At 52.9% G+C, this 20,050-nt stretch overlaps 1 protein-coding gene across 3 annotated transcripts in view; it reads right to left on the reverse strand.

Moving 5' to 3' along the window:
- LLGL1 (LLGL scribble cell polarity complex component 1) overlaps positions 1-20,050 on the reverse strand; it is a 380,653-nt gene that overhangs the window by 56,444 nt on the left and 304,159 nt on the right. For all 3 annotated transcript variants that reach the window (XM_078665185.1, XM_078665184.1, XM_078665186.1), the window contains one exon: positions 7,164-7,428. In XM_078665185.1, coding sequence (XP_078521311.1) covers positions 7,164-7,428 — 265 coding nt within the window. The remainder of the gene's footprint in view (positions 1-7,163; positions 7,429-20,050) is intronic.

The following is a 20,050-nucleotide window of genomic DNA, read 5'->3' on the forward strand; positions in this document are numbered from 1 at the left end:
AAGGCCAAAAAGGCCCCGGACACACCCTAAGCACGAGGATCGCACCTGCAACATACCGTAACGCCACAGAGAGCAGAAGCCCGAAGGCGACCACACCTCCCCAGCACATGATAGAGCTATAAAACTGCTACTAGTACCCCACTTAGGGCATGTTACGTCCCAAGACATGGGAACCCTCTTAGGAAAAACTTCCTGCAGAGAGGAGAAACAGAAAAGACCTGCGGAGAACCCGCAGACGGCTTGCCAATCAGCCAAGAAGAACAACAGAAGGCCTAATCTCAGGGCCAACACAGCTCAACAAAAGCCAAATGCACAATCCAAAAAGGGGGGCCAGACCAGCAGCACCACAATCCTAACAAAAGGACTTGAATGCACAGTAACCACACAGAACACACACAAGGGCGACTTGCCCTCACGGAAGAACACCTCCCAAAATCCAGATCAACTCACAGGTCACTGAGGGGGAGGGGGAGGAGGAGGGGGGGGGGAGGTGGGGTAGGGGGAGGAGGAGGCGGAGGAGGAGGAGGAAAGGCCGCAGCCCCGCCAAGAACCTCTAAATGGCAGAGTCCGCAGGAGCGTGGAATAAAAGAGCGCCATCGAAAGGAAGGTCCATCAGCCGTTCACAAACGTTCTCTGGGAACACACTGTCCCGAAGCCAGGCATGTCGACGAAGTGTGACCGAAGAAGCCATGGCATGTACAAGCACCTCCGAGATGTCCAGAGCGGAGCGAAAAATAAACGCCGCCAGCTCCCGGCCATCCAACACATGGTGCCGCAGATCAACACAGGCAACCTCCTGAGAAGCGACAGACATAAGGGACTCTGCCGAATCCCCCAAGCAAGAAGTGGCCCTAGCTAAAACACGCAGAGTGTTAAGGGCCCGCAGAGCCGCACTGGTGGAGGCGAACATATTGCGCCCCCAGAAGTCAAGCCAGCGGGCCTCCTGCGACGGGGGAGACAACAGCGGCGGCAGAGAGGGAAAGGCATTCTGCAAAAGAGGGCCCCTGATTGAAGGGTGGAGGGAAAGACACAGGATCACGCGGTGCCGGATGCTGGCGGTGCAGAAGGAGTTGGGGCACCGGGTCCCCCGTGGCAGGGCGGCCCCAAGTCCCCAGAAGAGAAGAATGGAGCGAACCCTCGAAGGGAAGCAGCAGCTCCCTACCACCAGAACCCCGATGGAGGACCTCCAGAAGATGATCAGTTGGGAAAAGGGCAGCTGGATCACCCATGCGCAAGATTCCCACAGCTGTGGAAACAGCGCGAGCAAAAGCAGCACCCGCCATCGTAGGGCCCTGCGGTGGAGAAAGCAGCTCCTCAGTAGGCGACGCTGCAAGCTAAGGCGGCCGTCCCCCAAGCCAACCGGAGGAAGAAAGGGCCAGGTCTGGAAAGGAGGAAGAGGGACCGAGGAGTGGGAGACTTGTGGCGCCTTCGGCGAAGAACACGGCCACGGTGAGGAGCCGTCCTTAGACGACGTCGGGGAAAAAGCCACGAAGCGGCGGCCAGCCTCCAGCGAGCATGAAACCAGCAAGCGCTGAACCTCTGGAGAAGAGGAGGCGTCCGAAGATGAGTCAATGACCCGACGTCGGCCTGGCACCATAGAGTCCGCAATCTGAGGCAGGTCATAGTCATCCGGCGCCAGGGGAGACGCCAGAACGACCTCCGCCACAGCGCATGGCGCAGGAGACCAGGGCTGGGCCGGAGCCGGGGCGGCAAAGGAACGGCGCCGGAAAGGCGTTGACTCGACCTCTGATGAAGCAGCTGCCTGTGTGGAGGGGCGAGAGGGACCCGGGGAGGGACAAGGGTCCCCCGCCACCCTCGTCTTGTGACAGGACGAGAAGGGCCCTCTGCCAGCACCTGTGGCGCTGCCAGGGCCAGCAGCCGCGGGCGCCGAAGCGGCATCACCTCGGGCAAGGCAGCCGCCACCTGACCAGAGGGCAGAGGGGGATTCAGGGATGCGACCCGAGCCCCAGTGACCTCCCACGACACCACAGGGACTCCTGTGGGAGTTCGCGGCAAAGCAGAGGCGCCGTGGTCCAAAGGAGGGACCCCCGAAGGGCCGCACCCCAACTGCACCACATCCTCCGAACCTGGATCGGAGCCAGCCGGGGCCGGAGCCACCGGCGACGCTGCGGAGGGCCCCGCACATGGCAGGGGATCCGCAGATGTCCCAGGAGGGGAAGGAGGAGACGTCAGCGAGGCCTGAAAGGCCGCCGCATATGTCCATCTGGGCTCTAGACGCCCCCACACCGGGAAACGGATGATAGAGGGACGACACGCGGGGCCGCACCACACGCGGAGAGCCGGCGTCCCCAACAGGCCGGGAATCAGCCCTCGGGGACAAACTGCGACACTTACCGACAGGTGAGAGACGCTCGTGCGGCCTAGGAGAAGGACGATGTCGAAGACAGTAGCGGCGAATCCTGAAACCCTCTGCAGGGGCCGGGCATGGTGACGCCGCCGACCTGGAGATGGTGTGAGGATCCGTCGCCGACATCTGGCATGCACAAGACGAGCACGTCTTAAAGCCAGAAAACTGGCATTCGCACACTGTTCCCACACACACGCAACAAGCGAAAGGCCCGAAACAGGCCAGGAGCATGATCCGGATCCGCGTTGTACGAGGAAAAGGAAAAACTGACGTAGGCGCGCTGGGGTGGGACTTGTGACCTCGCTGACGTCACGTATGCGGACGCCAGGGCGGAGTTGCGCGATTCCATCCCCCGGCGCGCAGAGGCAAAAAATTTCTGGATCCATTCTCATGCCTGGGGACAATTCTACGATAAGGAATCTGCGGTTAGTAGTCTCTATCAGATTGGATATACCATTGCATAATTCCTCTCTATGAAACAAGTTCAGTTTTCTACACCCTTTTCTTTCCATCATTTTCACTGTGCCCTATCATCTGCACTGTTAGAAATACCTGTCCCCATATTCACCCTTTCAATATAAACATTAAGACTAATTCTACAAAAAAATAAGATTGCATTCTAACAATTTCACCCCCCCCACTTGGAAACCCCTGCCCTCATTACTAAGAAGCTATTACAGAGCAGGTGCATTTAGGACCAAAACACCTTTTGCTAGAAATGATATTGATAGCCTACAATAATCTCAAAAGGATGTATGAAACCCTGGAAAAGCATATCTGTTGGACAAAATAGGAAGAAAAGACACCAACTGATCAGGTTCACAAGTCTGAGAATAGTCCTCAATCTATCTCCTTATACACAAAGAAAAGTACAACAGCTCCAAAGTGGTCATGGTTTAATAGATACCCCAAAACTGTGCAAAGCCACCTAATCTGCCATGTTGAGAGACAGACCATGCCCACCCTGCAACCTTCACTAGGAACAGATGGTTATCTTTAAGAGTAGCACCCACAGGGCTGTTAGTGCAGTTACGTCATAAGTACCACTTGCCAGCCTGCTTTGGTTTCAACATAATGCTTGACTCAAATCCACCTCATCTCAGAATGGCAAGATGCAAGTCTTACATGGTCAACTTCTTGGAACAGAAGAATATAGGGGAAATAAAATGGATTTTAATGACAGCATAAAAGTGGTTAAAGGACTTCCATGCCTGGACCTCACGCCAGTTGCCTGTGCAGAACCGTTTCCAAAACTGAAACTACTGTAGAGCAGGGTGCAAAGCCAGAGAGTGCTGGTGGACTCAGTCACCAGACTGATCCGGACAAGTGTTCTTCAGCTGGTAGGCTGAGTGACGGAACTGGATTGAAAAGTCTTGAGTGCAGAATATTCTGGAACAGAACAATGCTTGGTTGTTGGATATGTTGTGGGGATTGGCGGGCCAACTGAAAAGGACTTAGGGGGCTTCAAAAGACTGGTCACTTGTTGAAGGATGCCTCTTGGGGGCAGAGAAGATTTGGGTCCTGATGTACATTAACCACAGGCTGTTTTAGTGTCTGCAGGGTTTGGCAGAGAAGGCTTGGTTCCTCCTTGTACGTGTATGGGGTTTATTTTGCTCAAGAGACAAAGTACTGTGGTACAGAAATAGTAATTTTACGTGCTTGCCTACATAGAAAAAAAATGTTTTCATATAACGGCAAGCACCCAATCGGACAGTGGCCAGAAGAGGACAAAAAGCAAGGGAAAAGAAAGGTACAGGAAAAGGGTGAAGATGACAAAAGAGGAAATGGAGCTTGAAATCGCGGAGGGGTTGGGGGCAGTACAATTGGGATTTCAGGGAGAACCACCATAAAAACAAGCATTTGCAATGCAATAGGTCTCGCATTAGGAAAGTTTGAGCTATTGGTATTGTAAATGACTTTTTTTATTCATGTATTGGTTTTGAAAATAGCTAAATTAATAGCTTTGTCATTTACAAAGACAATACTTTTAACTTCGCAAATGTGACAGCTATAGCATTTGTAATGCAATATGTGTTGTATTTACGTGACTTAGATGTATTGATTTTACAAATAACAATTGCTTTAAATTTTTTTTAATCGGACTCCACGAAAAAACAGACTGCCTGTGCCAGGGTACAAAACAGAGCCCGATAGAGACCAGTTTTAAGGCCCCCTTTAAAAAAAACTGCTGGTGCTCAGTGAGACCCGGCCCACTTAAAGCCCTGGAAATGCCAAAGAAAGAAATAGGATTTGCCTCAGACAGTATTAACCCCTTTCCTCACACATAACATCGGTGCCTACTGATGAAGAACTCCAATTGAATGTTTCACCTTTTCAAACAGGCCGTTTACATTTCAGGTTGTAAATGCCAGCTCCTAAGTCTTCCACAGTCTTCACCCCATGTCAATTTCAAGTGTTATCAAACAGAAAATGACTGCTGTCACAGCAGTCTGCAATATAGCGGGTCCTGGCTGCTGCTTCTGTGCGCTGAACAGACACCTTTAATGGCAATTATGTATGGAAAAGACAAACATGGTGGCACGGCACGGGTGTGTCTTGGTGGATGTTTGGTAGCAAATGGTAAAACTCGCATCATGAAGCAGCAATTTGTTGTGCAATGTGATATGCGGCTTCCAGTGACGGACAGCACGACAGAAGCTGCACACTGCATGGAAGGCCTCTCGTGAGCTGTGGCCGCTGGCTGGAGACTGAGGTGAAGGGGAGGTGGCAGATATGTTCATGTTATATGATGAGCTCCACTGTAAACATGCAATGACGGACGGAGTGGGCGGTCAAGCAGCAACGTTTTGGCCTGTCTCTAAGTTGGCCGCCGTTCGTGACTAAGTCACCGTGCATGCGCAGTCCACTTTGGCTGTCCAGTTTGAGGTCCTGTGCGTGAGAGTGCCGGTGTATAACACCTGTTGATGACGTCCACGTACTGCGGTAAAGGAAACAAACTTACCTAACAAACACACATGCTTTACCAATGCATTTGTTTTATCCCACTACATTATCTCTTCACTAATAAATGTTGTGCATAACATATTTGGCTATAGGTTTAACCAGCAAATGTGCAGATTAGCACGAGACTGACAGTATTCTACGTAGAACAAGCATTGGCGGCCGCGATTTAAAAAAATAAAAAATAAAACATGAAACGCGAGTGTGGTTTCCGGGCTGGGAGGAGTGGGAACGTGCCGCAGCCAATAGAGCCTGTACTGAGACCGACCTGGGAGGGCGGGGGCTGCCTGCGCATGCGCGGCATTTCTAACTTTCATTCTGAGAGCCCCGGCTAGAAATGGCGCGCATGCGCGGGCAGCCCCCACTCTACCAGGTCCGGCAGCTCCAGTCCCGTCGTGAACAACATCGGCGGCCAGCCCCCGCTCTACCAGGTCCGGCAGCTCCCGTCGTGAAGAGAACATCGGAAAGGGCCGAACATGCCTAAGGGGAGAGGAGCCCGGTGAGTGGGGGTGAGGGTGGGGGTGTATGCGCGTGTGTCTGCGTGTGTCTGTTCGAGTGTCTGTCCGTGCGTGCGTCTGTCTGTGTGCGCCTGTTTAAGGGGGGTTGCGTGTGTGTATGCAGTGTGTGTGTGCCTGTGGCTGTAAGTATGTGCGCATGCGTCAGTGTAGCGCGCGCCACGCCATGCACGTTACAAGCAGCCAAGACGCCAAAGCGCGCCCACGAGGTCAAATCTCCGGCAGGAGAAGCGCGTGACATTCTGCTGTCCACATTCCCCCGAAAGTGATAACATAAGTTGTCTCGCCCTAGACAGCAAAAGCTTCGCTTTTGCTTTCGTCTAGGCGAGACCTAAAAAGGAGTAATGGAACTAAAGAAAACCCACTAGGGGCACTAGCACCCGCATCTACAAATTATGTAACAAAAAAACAGACGATTATGCAATAGAGAGAATAGAGATTTAGGCATTTGTAGTAATAGACTGAGAAAAATCCCAGGAAGACCTGGGATGCCGAAACAGCAAGTGTCAGAAGGCTCAGTCCTTGTAGACCTACCCTGAATTCACAAACATAAGGTTTGGGGTTTCCGAGAGTAGCTGATCTTGGTTCGGCCCTTTTTTATCAATTGGGATGGAAGGCTGTCTGGGTGGAATAATACATTCGGGTTCAATACTACCATGGGCCCTATGCCATTTAGAGTTTGGACTTCCACTCAACAGTGTTACGATTGGCAGCATAGGAGGAAATTCTGAGCCCTTCATTTTTAAAGCGGGCGTTCCCAGAGTAAAGACCATCCAGATGTTCAGGTCAGTCAGCCAGAACCACAGGCATCAGATGTGTGTAATGGATGGGATGAACAAATGTAAACTCAGATGTTGAGATTGGAAATGAAACCAAAACAACAACATCTTAAGTGGGCCTTTGGAGGCTTTCCACCGCACCAAATGAAGCTGAAATTTGGATGTCAAAGCAGGTGCACAGGCAATGCAAAAAGTTACTTTTAATCAAGTCTTGTTAGATACAGAAGGATGTACTGCAACCATGTTGAAAGACAGACAAATTTGAAGCCGGTCTCTCTGCTTTCCTGCTCATAGCGGGGTGTGCAGGAACCACATTTCCACTCTTTCACCAAGGTTAGGACACCCAAAGATCCCTTCCTAGATTTCTTGGCGACAGCTTTGGCGACTTTAACACGCTACCGGCCCTTTCCACCCCATTAAGAATCCCCCTTTAAAGACTCCACGCCCCCAATAATTTGAGGACCCCAGCATTTTGAAGTAATTCAGCATGGATACACAAAAGGTCTGTCGTCTTCAGATCTGTAGCTAAGGTCTGCTCACCTTGTCCGTGCTTCGTGAAAACACATGAGGCGATGCCACTGATGTCTTCTTTACGGATGCAGTCATAGCGCACCTGCGGCCTCAGGCCAGGGACGGTGAAAACGTGCATGTCTCCCAGATTGGTCAGGCAGGCCAGGCAGTTCTCAGAGTAGTCCTCCGTGGCAGCACTCGTGAAGTTCACCAGGGCCACCTTGCGCACTCTGCAGCCCTCATGAGCAGTCAGCTTGAATTTTGTTTTGGCGCTGACTTTAGGTAACGTGAACACCTAAGGGCGGAGAGGGGAGAGAACAGATTAAAATGGGCAAAATGAACATCAGATTCACATGAACTGGTTTCCTGCAATGAAGGAAAGACAAGCAACATTAGACAGTTCCCCGGGCTATGACGGGCAAAAAAAACCCCAAAAAAACAATCAAAATCCATAGATTTCAGCAATCCCTGGGATTGAGGTTTTCTGGACTGGAAAGACACTAATCACTACAAGTACTTAAACATAGGGCTTTGCACCACTGGAATTTAATAGTTGATGAATTCGATGTACAGGAGCCCGAATGGCTGTCCCGCAGTGAAATTTCCAGAATCCCTTTAATAACCAAATTTAGTTGCATTTACTAAAACTTCTTGCATGACGCTAGATCAACTAATTCTTTGGACGTGAATTCACCAACTAATTCTTTGGACGTGAATTGACCCTTCATGTAAAGGGAATGTCTTGTTAATTGCTTTAAAGATATGTACCAATTAAAAGTGGCCCATTTTATTTTAGTTTGCTCTCTCTCGTGATGTATGGTCCGTGCACAGAGAAAAACAGCAGGAGCCGGACGCCCTCGAGTTAATTGTAGAGTTTTATGGAGATACACACCAGTAATTGCATCGAAAATATGCACATTTCCAAAGAAAGGGACTCTCATCTTTTGATTTGAAACTATGGTACTAGGTATGTTGGATTATACAGTGATGTAACGCACAAGTTACTTACCTTCGGTAACGATATATCTGTAAGAAACAGTAGTTCGTATTAGATTCCTTACCTTAGAATATCCCCAAGCGTCAGTCTGGATCCGGAAATTTTTGCCTAGCAGTACCCCCTCTGCGCGTCGGTAGGCGTCGTCTACAGCTCCACGTCCGGCGTCGTTGGCGCCGGGATGACGTCGCCGGAGTACTTAGACACCGCCATCGCGCGCTGACGTCAGTTCTTATACACAGCTTTTCCGTGATAGAAACGCAGAGCCATGATAAAGAACCAACACTGGTGCCATGAAACTAGGGCCCTGAAAGGGGATGACCTTAACCCATGATATCGGTTCGCAGAACAGAGAGGATGGGTGGGGCGGTAAGGAATCTAATACGAACTACTGTTTCTTACAGATATATCGTTATCGAAGGTAAGTAACTTGTGCATCTGAAAGAAACAGGTTAGTATTAGATTCCTTACCTTAGAATAGATACCCCAACAATACCAACCCCGGTGGTGGGTCTGCGAACCAATGATCACACCAGAACGTCCTGGAGAACGGAACGGCCGAAAAAGCAATCTCTCCGGACTTGGCTGTCCAGGCAGTAGTGTCTTGCGAACGTGTGCAGCGAGGCCCACGTAGCTGCCTGACAGATGCCCTGAATTGGGACTCCCCGACCCAGGGCAGTGGTAGCCCGAGTGGAATGCGCACGTAGCCCCACAGGAGGCTCCTTTTTAGCCAGTGAATAACAAGCTTTGATGCACAAGACGACCCATCGGGAAATGGTCTGTTAGTGCACTGCCCGTCCCTTCTTAGCGCCCACGTAACCAACAAAGAATTGGTCATCCACCTGGAACTGGTGTGTGCGATCCAGATAGTATGAGGGCACACGTTTTGGGTCCAGACATTGGAGCCTCTTTCTCTTTCAAGGGATGCGGAGGCGGAAAGAAGGTGGGCAAGGTGATGGACTGCCCGATGTGGAAGGCTGTGACTACCTTGGGCAGGAAAGAGGGTCGCGTCCGCAACACAACTTTGTCCGGATGGACAGAAAGGAAAAGAGGTTGTGAAGAAAGGGCCTGGAGCTCACTCACTCTCCTGGCAGAGGTGATGGCAACCAGGAATGCAGTCTTAAGGGTAAGACGACGAAGAGGACAGTTATGAAGTGGCTCGAAGGGAGCGCACATCAGATAAGTCAGAACAAGGTTTAAATCCCACGGAGGCATCACGAAAGGAACAGGAGGGAACATTTGAGTGATGCCCTTCAAGAACCTACTTACAACTGGGGACTTGAACAAAGAGGGCTGATCAGGTAGCCTTAAGAAGGCAGAAATGGCAGAGAGGTAGCCCTTGATAGAGCCAAGAGCAGAGCCCTGCTGGGCAAGGGAAAGAAGAAAGGGGAGAACCTCAGAAAGAGGGGAAGAAAGGGGATCCACCGCCTTTGCTGTGCACCATGCCACAAATTTGTTCCACCTGCAGGCGTATACTGATTTTGTGGAGTGACGCCTGGCTGCCAGAATCACATCACAGACTTCAGGAGGCAAGTCAAATAGCCTCAACTGTCGCCGCTCAATCTCCACGCATGGAGGTGGAGGCTGGACAGGTTCGGGTGGAGGACCGCCCCTGCTGCTGCGACAGAAGGTCCTCCTGAAGAGGCAGACAAATCGGGGGATCGACTGACATGCTGAGTAGCTCGGGATACCAGTATCTTTTTGCCCAGTCCGGAGCCACAAGAATGACTTGGGCCCAGTCACGCCTGATCTTCTTCAGCACTCTGGGCAGAAGTGGTATAGGCGGAAAGGCGTGCAATAGACCGCAACTCCACTCGCGACGAAATGCGTCTCCGAGCGAGTGCCGCCTTGGAAATTCCAACGGGCAGAACTGATGACATTGCGTGTTCTCTTCTGTGGCGAATAGATCTAACCAAGGCTCTACCCACTGCTGAAAGAGACCTTGCGCCACGTCCAAGTTCAGACGCCATTTGTGATCCATCATGCATCGACGGCTGAGTTCGTCCGCCCTGGCGTTCAGGGAACCTGCCAGGTGTTGAACCACCAAGGTCACGCCCTGATGTTCCAGCCACTGCCGGAGGCGCAGAGCCTCCTGGCATAGTGTCCACGACCCCACCCCGCCCTGTTTGTTGCAGTACCACATGGCGGTGGTGTTGTCCGTGAACACCTGCACTACACTCACCCGGACAGAGGGGAGGAATGCCTTCAGTGCAAGCCGGATCGCCCGAAGCTCCAGAAGGTTGATGTGGAGCCGGGACTTTGCCGGAGACCAGAGCCCTCTGATCTGCGCCTCTCCCGTGTGGCCCCCCCAGCCCTGGAGGGACGCGTCCGTCACAACTACGTGCTCCGGTTGAGGTAGGGAGAGGGATCTGCCGCTGACCCAATCACGGTCCGTGAGCCACCACTGCAACTGTCTTGCAGTGCCCTCCGAGATCAAGACATGGTTGGACAAGTTGCCCTGATGCTGGGCCCACTGAAACTTCAGGTCCCACTGCAGAGCCCGCATCCGCCACCTGGCGTGATGCACCAGAAGGATGCAGGAGGCCATCAGCCCCAGAAGCTGCAGCGTCAACCTGACTGAGACTCGGGATAACGGCTGAAAGATCGGAATCAGAGCCTGAATATCCCGAACCCGCTGTTCGGGAGAATAAACCTGAAACTGCGCAGAGTCTAGAACTGCTCCGATAAAGAGGAGCTTCTGAGAGGGACACAGGTGCGACTTCGGCACATTGATGGAGAACCCCAGCAGGTGCAGGAGGTTGGCCGTAGTCTGGAGGTGGCTGACGACTGTCTGGGGCGAGCCCGCCTTCAACAACCAGTCATCGAGGTAGGGGACGACTGAAACCTCTAACCTGCGCAGATGAGCTGCGACCACCGCCATCACTTTCGTGAACACCCGTGGGGCGCTGGTAAGGCCGAAGGGGAGCACGGTAAACAAAGTACTCGTGGCCTACCGTGAACCGCAGGTAGCGCCGGTGGGCCGGCAGGACGGGAATGTGGAAATAGGCGTCCTGCAAGTCCAACGCTACTATCCAGCCTCCCGGGTCTAGGGCAGCCAAGACCTCAGCCAAAGTCAGCATCTTGAACTTCTCCTTCCGGAGGAAGCCGTTGACGTTCCGCAGGTCCAAGAGAGGGCGTAGGCCCCCTTTGCCCTTCTTGGGATCCAGAAAGTAGTGGGAGTAACAACCACACCCTACTTCTGGCCCAGGAACGCGCTCGATGGCCCCCTTGGCCAAGAGGGCCGTAACTTCCTCTTGCAGAAGTTGCCAGTGATCACCCGACACGCGGTGGTACTGCGGTGGCATGGCTGGAGGGGTCGCCTCGAAGGGGAGGGAGTAGCTCCTTCGGACGATTTGCAGCACCCACCTGTCCGATGTGATGGAGCGCTAGTGGAGGAGGTGATGGCGAACCCTGCCCCCCACTGGCATCAAATGGGCCTGAAAGCTCGGCAAGGAAGGCGTTCAGGCGGATGCTGCGGGGGGTGGGGGGATTTGGATTGGCCCGCCGTTGTCCCCCGTTACCGCAACGACGGTAACCACACCTGCCGCCGCGCTGAATGGTAGACTGCGGCCCGTGGCTGGCAGGACGTGTGGGGTGGCGCCCCTCCCATGGCAACGAAAGGAGCGCTGGGCAGAAGATTGCTGGCAAGGGGCCGACAGGCCCAAGGACTTGGCCGTAGCCCTGGAGTCCTTAAAGCGTTCCAGCGCACTGCCTTGCCACCGAAGAGGTGGCTGCCATCGAACGACATGTCCATAAGTGTGTTCTGGACATCGGCCGAGAAGTTGGCGGACCTCAGCCAGGCGTGGCGGCGAACCGCCACAGACGTGGAAATCACTCTCCCCAGCGAGTCTGTGGTATCCAGTCAACATTGTATGGAATACCGCACTGCGCCTCGTCCCTCCGCGAGGGCTTGAGCGAGCCTCACCCGGGCACCCTCCAGGCACTCAGGCAGCATGGCCGCAACCGTATCCCACAGGGAGTGGGTGTAACGGCCCAAGAGGCACGCGGTGTTGACCGACCGCAACCCCAAACTAAGGGAGGAGAACATCTTCTTGCCGAATTGCTCATACCTCTTGGATTCCCGATCTGGAGGTGCAGTCGGGAATGCAGATTGGGAAGTAGAGGCCTGGATAACCAGGCTCTCGGGGGTGGGTGGACTCGAAACTTGGGCGCCTAGCGACGTTCCTATCTACAGGAGGACCTGTAGTGGGCCTGGACCAAGTGCCCAACAGGACGTCAGCGAGAGCCTCATTAAACGGCAGTAGAGGCTCTGGGGAGCTTATCTGCGGTTTAAGGACCTCTGTGAGGATGTTAGACCTCACCGTTGCGACGGGGAGCTCAAGAGCCAAGGCCTTGGCCGCCCTCATCAGCACCACACTATAAGTACCCCCCTCCTCCGTAACCACGGTAGGAGGGGAGACAAAACCAGTGTCTGGGGTGGTATCCAGGCCACTGGCCTCCCCTAGTTCCTGTGTCCAGTCCTGAAATGACTGGCACTCACGTGCCACAGGGTCCTCAGACCCCTCCCAGCCTCTCTCGTCGTCCATCTCCTGATATTCAGGGGTAAAGGATGGACCCAGATCCTCGAAGAATTCCTCTTCGGCCGGCGTCTAGTGACGCCACTCCGGCCTCGGATCCGGACCGAGGGTTGAACCAGGGATGACGTTGTGCGAGGACGGCACCGGGGGTGACACCCTAGGGGTCGACGCCGGTGGGGTCGTAAGGTCGACCAGCGGTGACCCGGATCCGGATCCAGTGGAGCCTTGCAGCGTAGGGACCGATGTCGGCGCCGGGGCCGAAGCACCCGGCCCGCTTGGGCTCCCAGTCGAGGCCGCGTGGCCCGAAGGCGCCGCGGAACCAGACGGAGGAGTGAGCGACCTCATGGCCATGAGGAAGGCATCGATCTCCTCCGGCGTCGCGTTGTGCCCAGGGACCGGCGGGTATGGAGCAGGCCGTGATGCCTGCGGCTCCGACGGAGCCACCCGAACCCCTGGCCGCATCGTGCGAGCGTCGGGGGGAGTCAGAAGAGCGATGTCGCCTCTTCGACTTCTTGTGCCTCTTACCGGAGGACTTGGAGCCTGACGAGTGGTGTCGACTCACCGAGCTGTGATGACTCCGGCTCCGCGACCGGTCCCTCGACCTCCTTCCGGACCGGGACCTCGAACGGAGCGGGGCGGACTGCCGGAGCTCGAGGCGCTTACAGGACCGCTCCCGCCTAGCCTTCGACGTCAAGGCCCGGCAGTCGGGGCACGACTTGTCATCATGGTCAGGCCCCAGGCAATGTAGGCACCGGCGATGGGGGTCGGTAACCGACATCAGTCGGTTGCAGTCGGCACAGGGCTTGAACCCGGGCATCCCTACCCGCACTGATGGAGTCGTACGACTCGAAACGGATCCAAAAAGAAATCGAAAAAGTGACTAAAGGGTACCACTTTCTCCAGACCTGCGCTTGCTGGCGCGTCAAAAAGAAGAACGGACGTCAGCGCGCGAGGGCGGCGTCTAAGTACTCCGGTGACGTCATTCCGGCGCCAACTATGCCGACGACGGACGCGGAGCCGCAGACAACGCCTACCGACGCGCAGGGGTACTGCTACGCAAAAAGTTCCGGATCCAGGCTGACGCCTTGGGATATTCCAAGGTAAGGAATCGAATACTAACCTGTTTCTTTCAGATGCAAGTGTATTGGCAGGGGCTTGTGCTAAATGCCTCCATTTTCCACACAATGCTTGGTTTTAACAATCACTCAACAGAACGATAGCAACAACACTTGCACGGATTGTTAACTAGCACTTACACGATCTGCCATTAGCATGGCATGGCTGCACTTTGCAGAGAGCAGTTATGAACTTTAAAATATTTCCATTACAGACCAGACTGCAATCTGCTTAGGTGCTGTGGTGCAGAGTGGTCAGTAGGGCGCATATACCTGTTTCAATGAGTTGGAAGTTTAACTGGAGGGGAGAGCAGAAATGTTCTGCGCTGCTTATATATGTCCTTGTGGTTGTAAGAGGGCTCATTGTCAAAAGTATATATGTGTTCCAAGTAGATCCTTCAGTATCCACTTGCGTTGCGGACCAACAGAGTACTTTCACGTTTGCCCAAGCACCGCTAAACACGGTGGAAGGCACTTGTTTCACAGAAATAAACAGTGGTGCACCACACAGAATGTCTACTATGTGTGCTCCACCAATGCCCAAGCATGATCTCTGGCCCCCATGCCTTTGCACAGAATCCCTCACAAGTATTCAATACAGAGTGTTTATGCCAAGCAGTCTCAGGGCAGGCACAAAGGGGAGGGAAAATGCCACTTACCCAGTATGCATCTGTTCTTGGCATGTAGAGCTGTAGATTCACATGCTTTGCACAGCCTGCCATCTAATGTTGGGTCCGGATGTTTGCACTTTGTTTTTCTTCGATTAAGTCTTTTCCAGTCGCAAGGTAGGGGACTCTTCCTTTCGGTGATAGCGCGCATGGGCATCAACTCCGTTATTAGATTGTTTCCCCGAGAGGGTGATAATGGAGTTAGTAATAGTAGTAGAAAGAGATGTCCATGTATATATGCATCTAAGTAAGATGTCACTGCAACAGGTATAGGCACCCGGAGGAGGCGTGTAGGTGCATGTGAATCCAGCTCTACATGCCAAGAACAGATGCATACTGGGTAAGTAACATTTTCCGTTTGAGGCATGTTGTGAGAAGTTGGCCTGATGTGCAGTGCTCACTATTCTAGTGATCACTATATATCAGTCCAAACAACCCTTATTGATGATTGGTTGTAAGTCAACCTTATAGACCAGCTATCCTAGTAGCATGGATACGAGCAGTCTAAGGCTAAGACTCTAGAGGGCGTGTTAAGCCAGCTGTTTACCATCACATTACCCCTTGAACACCCAGTGAAAGGACACCACACAAGTGTTATGAAAATAAACAATGTATTTATTAGAATCACAACAACCCTGTACTCTTTATGAGGACAGGGTGCTAAGCACACAACAAAACTCTTATGAAAATACTTAAGTTAGCACGTTATACACAAATGCCCGAGGGGCACGAAAAACCATATACTCTAAAAGTGGAATGCGAATTACTAGCAGGTAAGTAACAGTACTAATAGGCTTTGGAATCGCTAGGACTTGACTAGGGAATCGTTAGATTACTACTAGGAGGCCCAGGGGACTCGGGTGCAGAGTGTGCACTCTCACGCGGGATGCGGGACAAAGTCTATGGGAGCTAGAATTCACAAAGTTAGTGTTCACGGGCGAACCCGACCTGGTAGGGAGAAAATGACAGTGGATCCTGACCCTTGGATAGTGAGGCTATGCTGGGACACCGAAGTGCCGAAGTTACCTAGCCCAGGGGCTGCAGCTGCATAGGTCTGAAAAGACGTCGGGAATCCTCGTGCCGGACCAGGAGCCTGGAAGGAAGAAGTTGCTGGCAGGCGACCAGTGAAGAAAAGTTCGATGGATCCAAGCCTGGATCAAGGAAGAAGGAAACCTGAAAGCAGAGGGGACCAAGTTCTTAAATCACTAGCCAGTGATTAAGTGGGCACCAGGAGGGCACCGGGCGAAGTCACCGCAGTCAGGTGAGTGGGCGCTGCTGGGCTCTGCAGTCTCTCGGACCAGGAGGCGTTGTCGGCGACCAGGATGGAGGTGCGAGCTGTCCCACGAAGGTTCTTGCTGTCGACGTCGCTGGACCCAGGATTGGGCAACAAGTCTTGGCAAATGCAAGGCCCACGCGGTGGACCTAAAATGGCGTCTCAGCCGGACCAGGAGGGTCCAGGGTACTTCTCCGATGGAGGGAAGCAAGGGCCAGTCTGGAGCAGCCAGACCAGCAGCAGTGTTGTCGTCGGGCGTCGTTCGGAAGGCCACAAGCCAGCGGGCTAGTAGCCAAACAACGCGGTGAGCAGCAAAAAGCAGAAGGGCCCCACGCCGATCGTGGAGATGCTGGGGGGCTGCTCTTCGGTGCTGGAGCTGCTCAGGGTGGGGGCTTCTCGGACCCCAAAGCACTCACCAGGAAATTACTCCGTGGGCTTGCTGTGCAGAAGTCGTGCAGTCTTGGCGATGGCCGGTCCCTCGAGGTCTCGTCGCACCCACGGTTCTCAGCTGTGCTGTAGAGGTGGGTAGAGGTCAGAGGTGCCAGGGAAGCCGGGTCTCGTCGAGCTGGGCAGTCGGATTCCGGAGGAAGGACGTGCAGCAGACCGCAGTGTTCTTGGGTGGTGCCTGCGGATGCAGGGTGACTACTCCTTAGCCACAAGGGAGAATCTTGAGGAAGAAATCGTGAAGTCCTTTCGTGGAAAGTGGTATCTTGATTCCAAAGATGATCTGATTTGGAAGGGGGCCAGTCTCTACCTTTATCTGGGAAAAGGGGGCTGGCACGCGACTAAGTCCTGCCCTATGGGTGGGACCAGGAGGGGGGTGGTTACACCCACTTCCTTGGCGGGCTTTTCCCCAGCACAGGGTCTGGAGTGTCCCTGGAACTGGTTTGAGCCAGCCTATGCACAGTGAGCACCGGGGTGCCACGTGCAGTCACCTTCCTCTGAAGCCCTGCCTACCTACAATACACAAAACCCTGTCTGGGACGGTGCTGGCACCGCCCCTGGCAGGAAACCCTTTGTCCTTATCTCCTGCTCTGGGAGGACTCCCAGCAGCAGGAAGGCAGACTTGTGTCTCGGTGGCAGCATCCATTTTGTGGATGCTAAGGCTCTGTCTGACTTTTAACCGGGTTATAGGTTACATGCATGTCGTGTCCCTCTAGAAGGGTGGAATGCTAACCCCGTCGCCAGAATTGGCGAGGGGTTAGTATTCCAATTTGTATGACACCTTACTCGACATGTTTTGATAAAGCGATACCAGAGTTGGCATTTAACCGCGAGGATTATAATGCACTTAAGAGTATATGGTATGCGATATCATGGAAACGGCTAAGGGATAGATCCCGAAAGCCGCAGACAGGCTCAGCTCATGCCAGAGCACCATCTCACACGACTCCAAGCACTCTGCCTTCAGGATTGTTAAGGCCTGCCATAGGAGTGACTGATAGGAGATCTGTGTGTCCATTTTAGGGTTAGATATAGGTATACTATATCTAAAGCAAAGGGTGATTACACCACCTTGCCCCAGCTGTCAAGCAGCCAGTTGTGTCAGATTTGGATGGCCAGCCAGGGGTGGCATAATACATGCTGCAGCCCCTGGTAGGCCCTGGGTACACCTATGCCCTGGGTACCTAAGGTACACTGTACAGGGACTGATAAGGTGACTCAGTATCCAATTGGATATGTACCTAGGGTACATGGAATCCATTTTACAGAGAGAGCAGTAGGCCTGGGGTCCTGAATAGCAGGGCCCCAGGTCAACTAAGTCAGAAAACCAGCAAAACACCAGGCAAAAAGTTGGGGGCAACCATAGTCAGGGATCTACCTTCCAACATAACCCCCCCCCAAACGAAAGGAGATAAGGCTAGCCTTGCCAGGTAAGCCTATATTGCCTGAGTGGCCATATAAGGAAGTACCAGCACTGGCATGGTTACCCCCTATCTCATGGTCCACTAAGCAATCCCTCACCCTAAGGGTGTCTGAGGGTCTCCACCATAGGGAATCTCTACCTGTGGTGTGTTTTGGCAAAGTAAAAGGCTGGTGCTGAAATGGGAGTACTGAAGTGAGGCTCCACTAATTTTGGGCTCAGCTTCCTCCAATCATTATCCACCATAGAGGCCTTACTTTCCAAGACTGAGTTGTTTTGGGCTCTCAGGGTCAACCTCTGGCTACCTACAGCTGGAGGTTGGGTCCCTCTGTTTGGCTTACTGGAGGGACAGGTCAGGTTTGGGGCCCTCAGGTCCCAAGTTTGGCTGTGCCCAACAGTGTCCATCTGTGGGGGGTCCCTAACTAATTTTAAGGGGGATCCCTCAGGAGTATGTTTTATTTTCACTTGGCTAGGACTACTAGCTTCAGTGCCCTTAATCTGCTGATTGGGGAATTCTTTTGGACAGGGGGCCCTTTGGGGTCCAACACTGGCCTCCCTGACCTCTACAGCCCTGGGCTGACTGAGGCAGGGTAGAGAGGGGCAGGTTACCTGCTCCAGACTGGGTCCCACCTTGGAAGGGTCCACTGACATCAGGGGTTCTGCCAGGCTAGGCCTGACTATCTCTGTGGCAGTTTCTTCACAAGGGGTCAGATCAGTTCCCTGAGGAGGCTGATCCTTTCCTAAAGTCTGGTGGGAGGGAGATTTCTCTTCCTCCTCAATACTCTCTGTCTGAGTGGAGTGATCCATAGTTTCAGGCTTCACAACACTGTCATCTGTCTGAGTTTGAGCTGTGGCCATCACAACTCTCCCAACCTTTTCAGGAGGGGGCTCAGTTTGGGTGTGGGCTGTGACCATCACAGCCTTGACAACCTGTTCTGGGAAGGAAGTTGTCTGAGATTGGGTTGTGACTGGCACAACCCTCCTGACCTGTTCAGGGAGGATATCTTGGACTGGGGCTGTGGCTACCACTGCCCCACTACCCTTACCATGGATGTTCACCATTCTAGAATGGGTTTCTTGCTCTACTTCAGCCCAGGCTGAGAGCTCTAAATCATTCCCCAGTAGGCAATCTACAGGCAAGTTTGGTGACACTGCCACTCTCTTGTGGCCAGTGACACCTCCCCAGCTGAGATTGACCACTGCCATGGGATGATCTCTCTGTACTCCATCAATATTGGTCACCTGGTATGTGGCACCAGGTAAAAGTTGCCTTGAGGGGACTAGACTCTCAGTCACCATGGTGATGCTAGCCCCTGTATCTCTATAGGCCTCAACTTTTATACCATTGATGAGGGGCTCCTGTCTGTACTTGCCCAAAGTGTTGGGACAAGTTGTGAAGTTGGCAAACCCCATGCCAGTCTCACAGACAAGAGTATCTAAGTCAGGGGACCTGGTTAGGCCAGAGTCCCCAGGAACTCCCAAAGTAAATGCACCCAAATTCTTGGGGGCACTCCCACCACCTGGGGGATTACTACTAGTAGTAACAGGAGGTTTGGGAATGTTACTTGGGGGTATGTTTTCCTTATTGTTATTCTTTGGGCAACTGCTGTCAGTTTTTAAATGACCCACCTGTTTACAGGGATAACAATAAGGTTTCTTCTGGTTATTGGAAGGATTCTGGGACCCACCCCCCTCAGAGGATTTTTGGGGCCCTGATGTGGTTTGATCTGTAGATTTATTCCCACCCTTCTCTTGAGGCTTGGTTGATTCCTTTTTCTGGTCACCACCTTGGTTCTTGGGCCTAATCCTGGTTCTGACCCATTTGTCTGCCCTCTTACCCAATTCTTGTGGAGAGGTCAGATCAGAGTCTACCAGGTGCTGGTGTAATAACTGGTTCTGACAATTATTTAAGACTTGCTCTCTCATAATTAGATTATACAATCCCTTGAAATCAGTAACCTTACTACCCAGTAGCCAGCCTTCCAAAGCCTTAGTGGCACAATCAACAAAGTCAGACCAGTCCTGAGACTGAGTTTTCTGGGTGTCTCTGAACAGCAACCTGTACTGCTCAGTGGTTAAGCCAAACCCATCAACCAGTGCATTTTTCAGGACCTGGTAATTGTTAGCATCCTCCACTCTTGTAGTGAGGAGCTTATCTCTACCTTTACCATCAAAGGAGAGCCACAGTATAGCTGCCCACTGACTCTGGGGAATGCACTGCACAGTGCAGGCCCTCTCCAGAGCAGCCATCCATTTCTGGATATCATCCCCTTGCTTAAAGGGGGGCACTATTTTAGTCAGGTGTTTAGTATCTAAACCCTTCTCTCTATCTCTTGGGAGATTGCTGCCACCAGTGGGAGCTAGCCCACTCATCTGCTGCTCTCTAGCAAAGGCAAGCTTCTCTTTGGCCAGGGCAAGTTCTTCCCTTTCAATCCTCAGTTCAGCTTGTCTCATCCTAGCCTCAT

The sequence above is a fragment of the Lissotriton helveticus genome, chromosome 10, assembly GCF_964261635.1.
Source record: "Lissotriton helveticus chromosome 10, aLisHel1.1, whole genome shotgun sequence".
Lineage (NCBI taxonomy): Eukaryota > Metazoa > Chordata > Amphibia > Caudata > Salamandridae > Lissotriton > Lissotriton helveticus.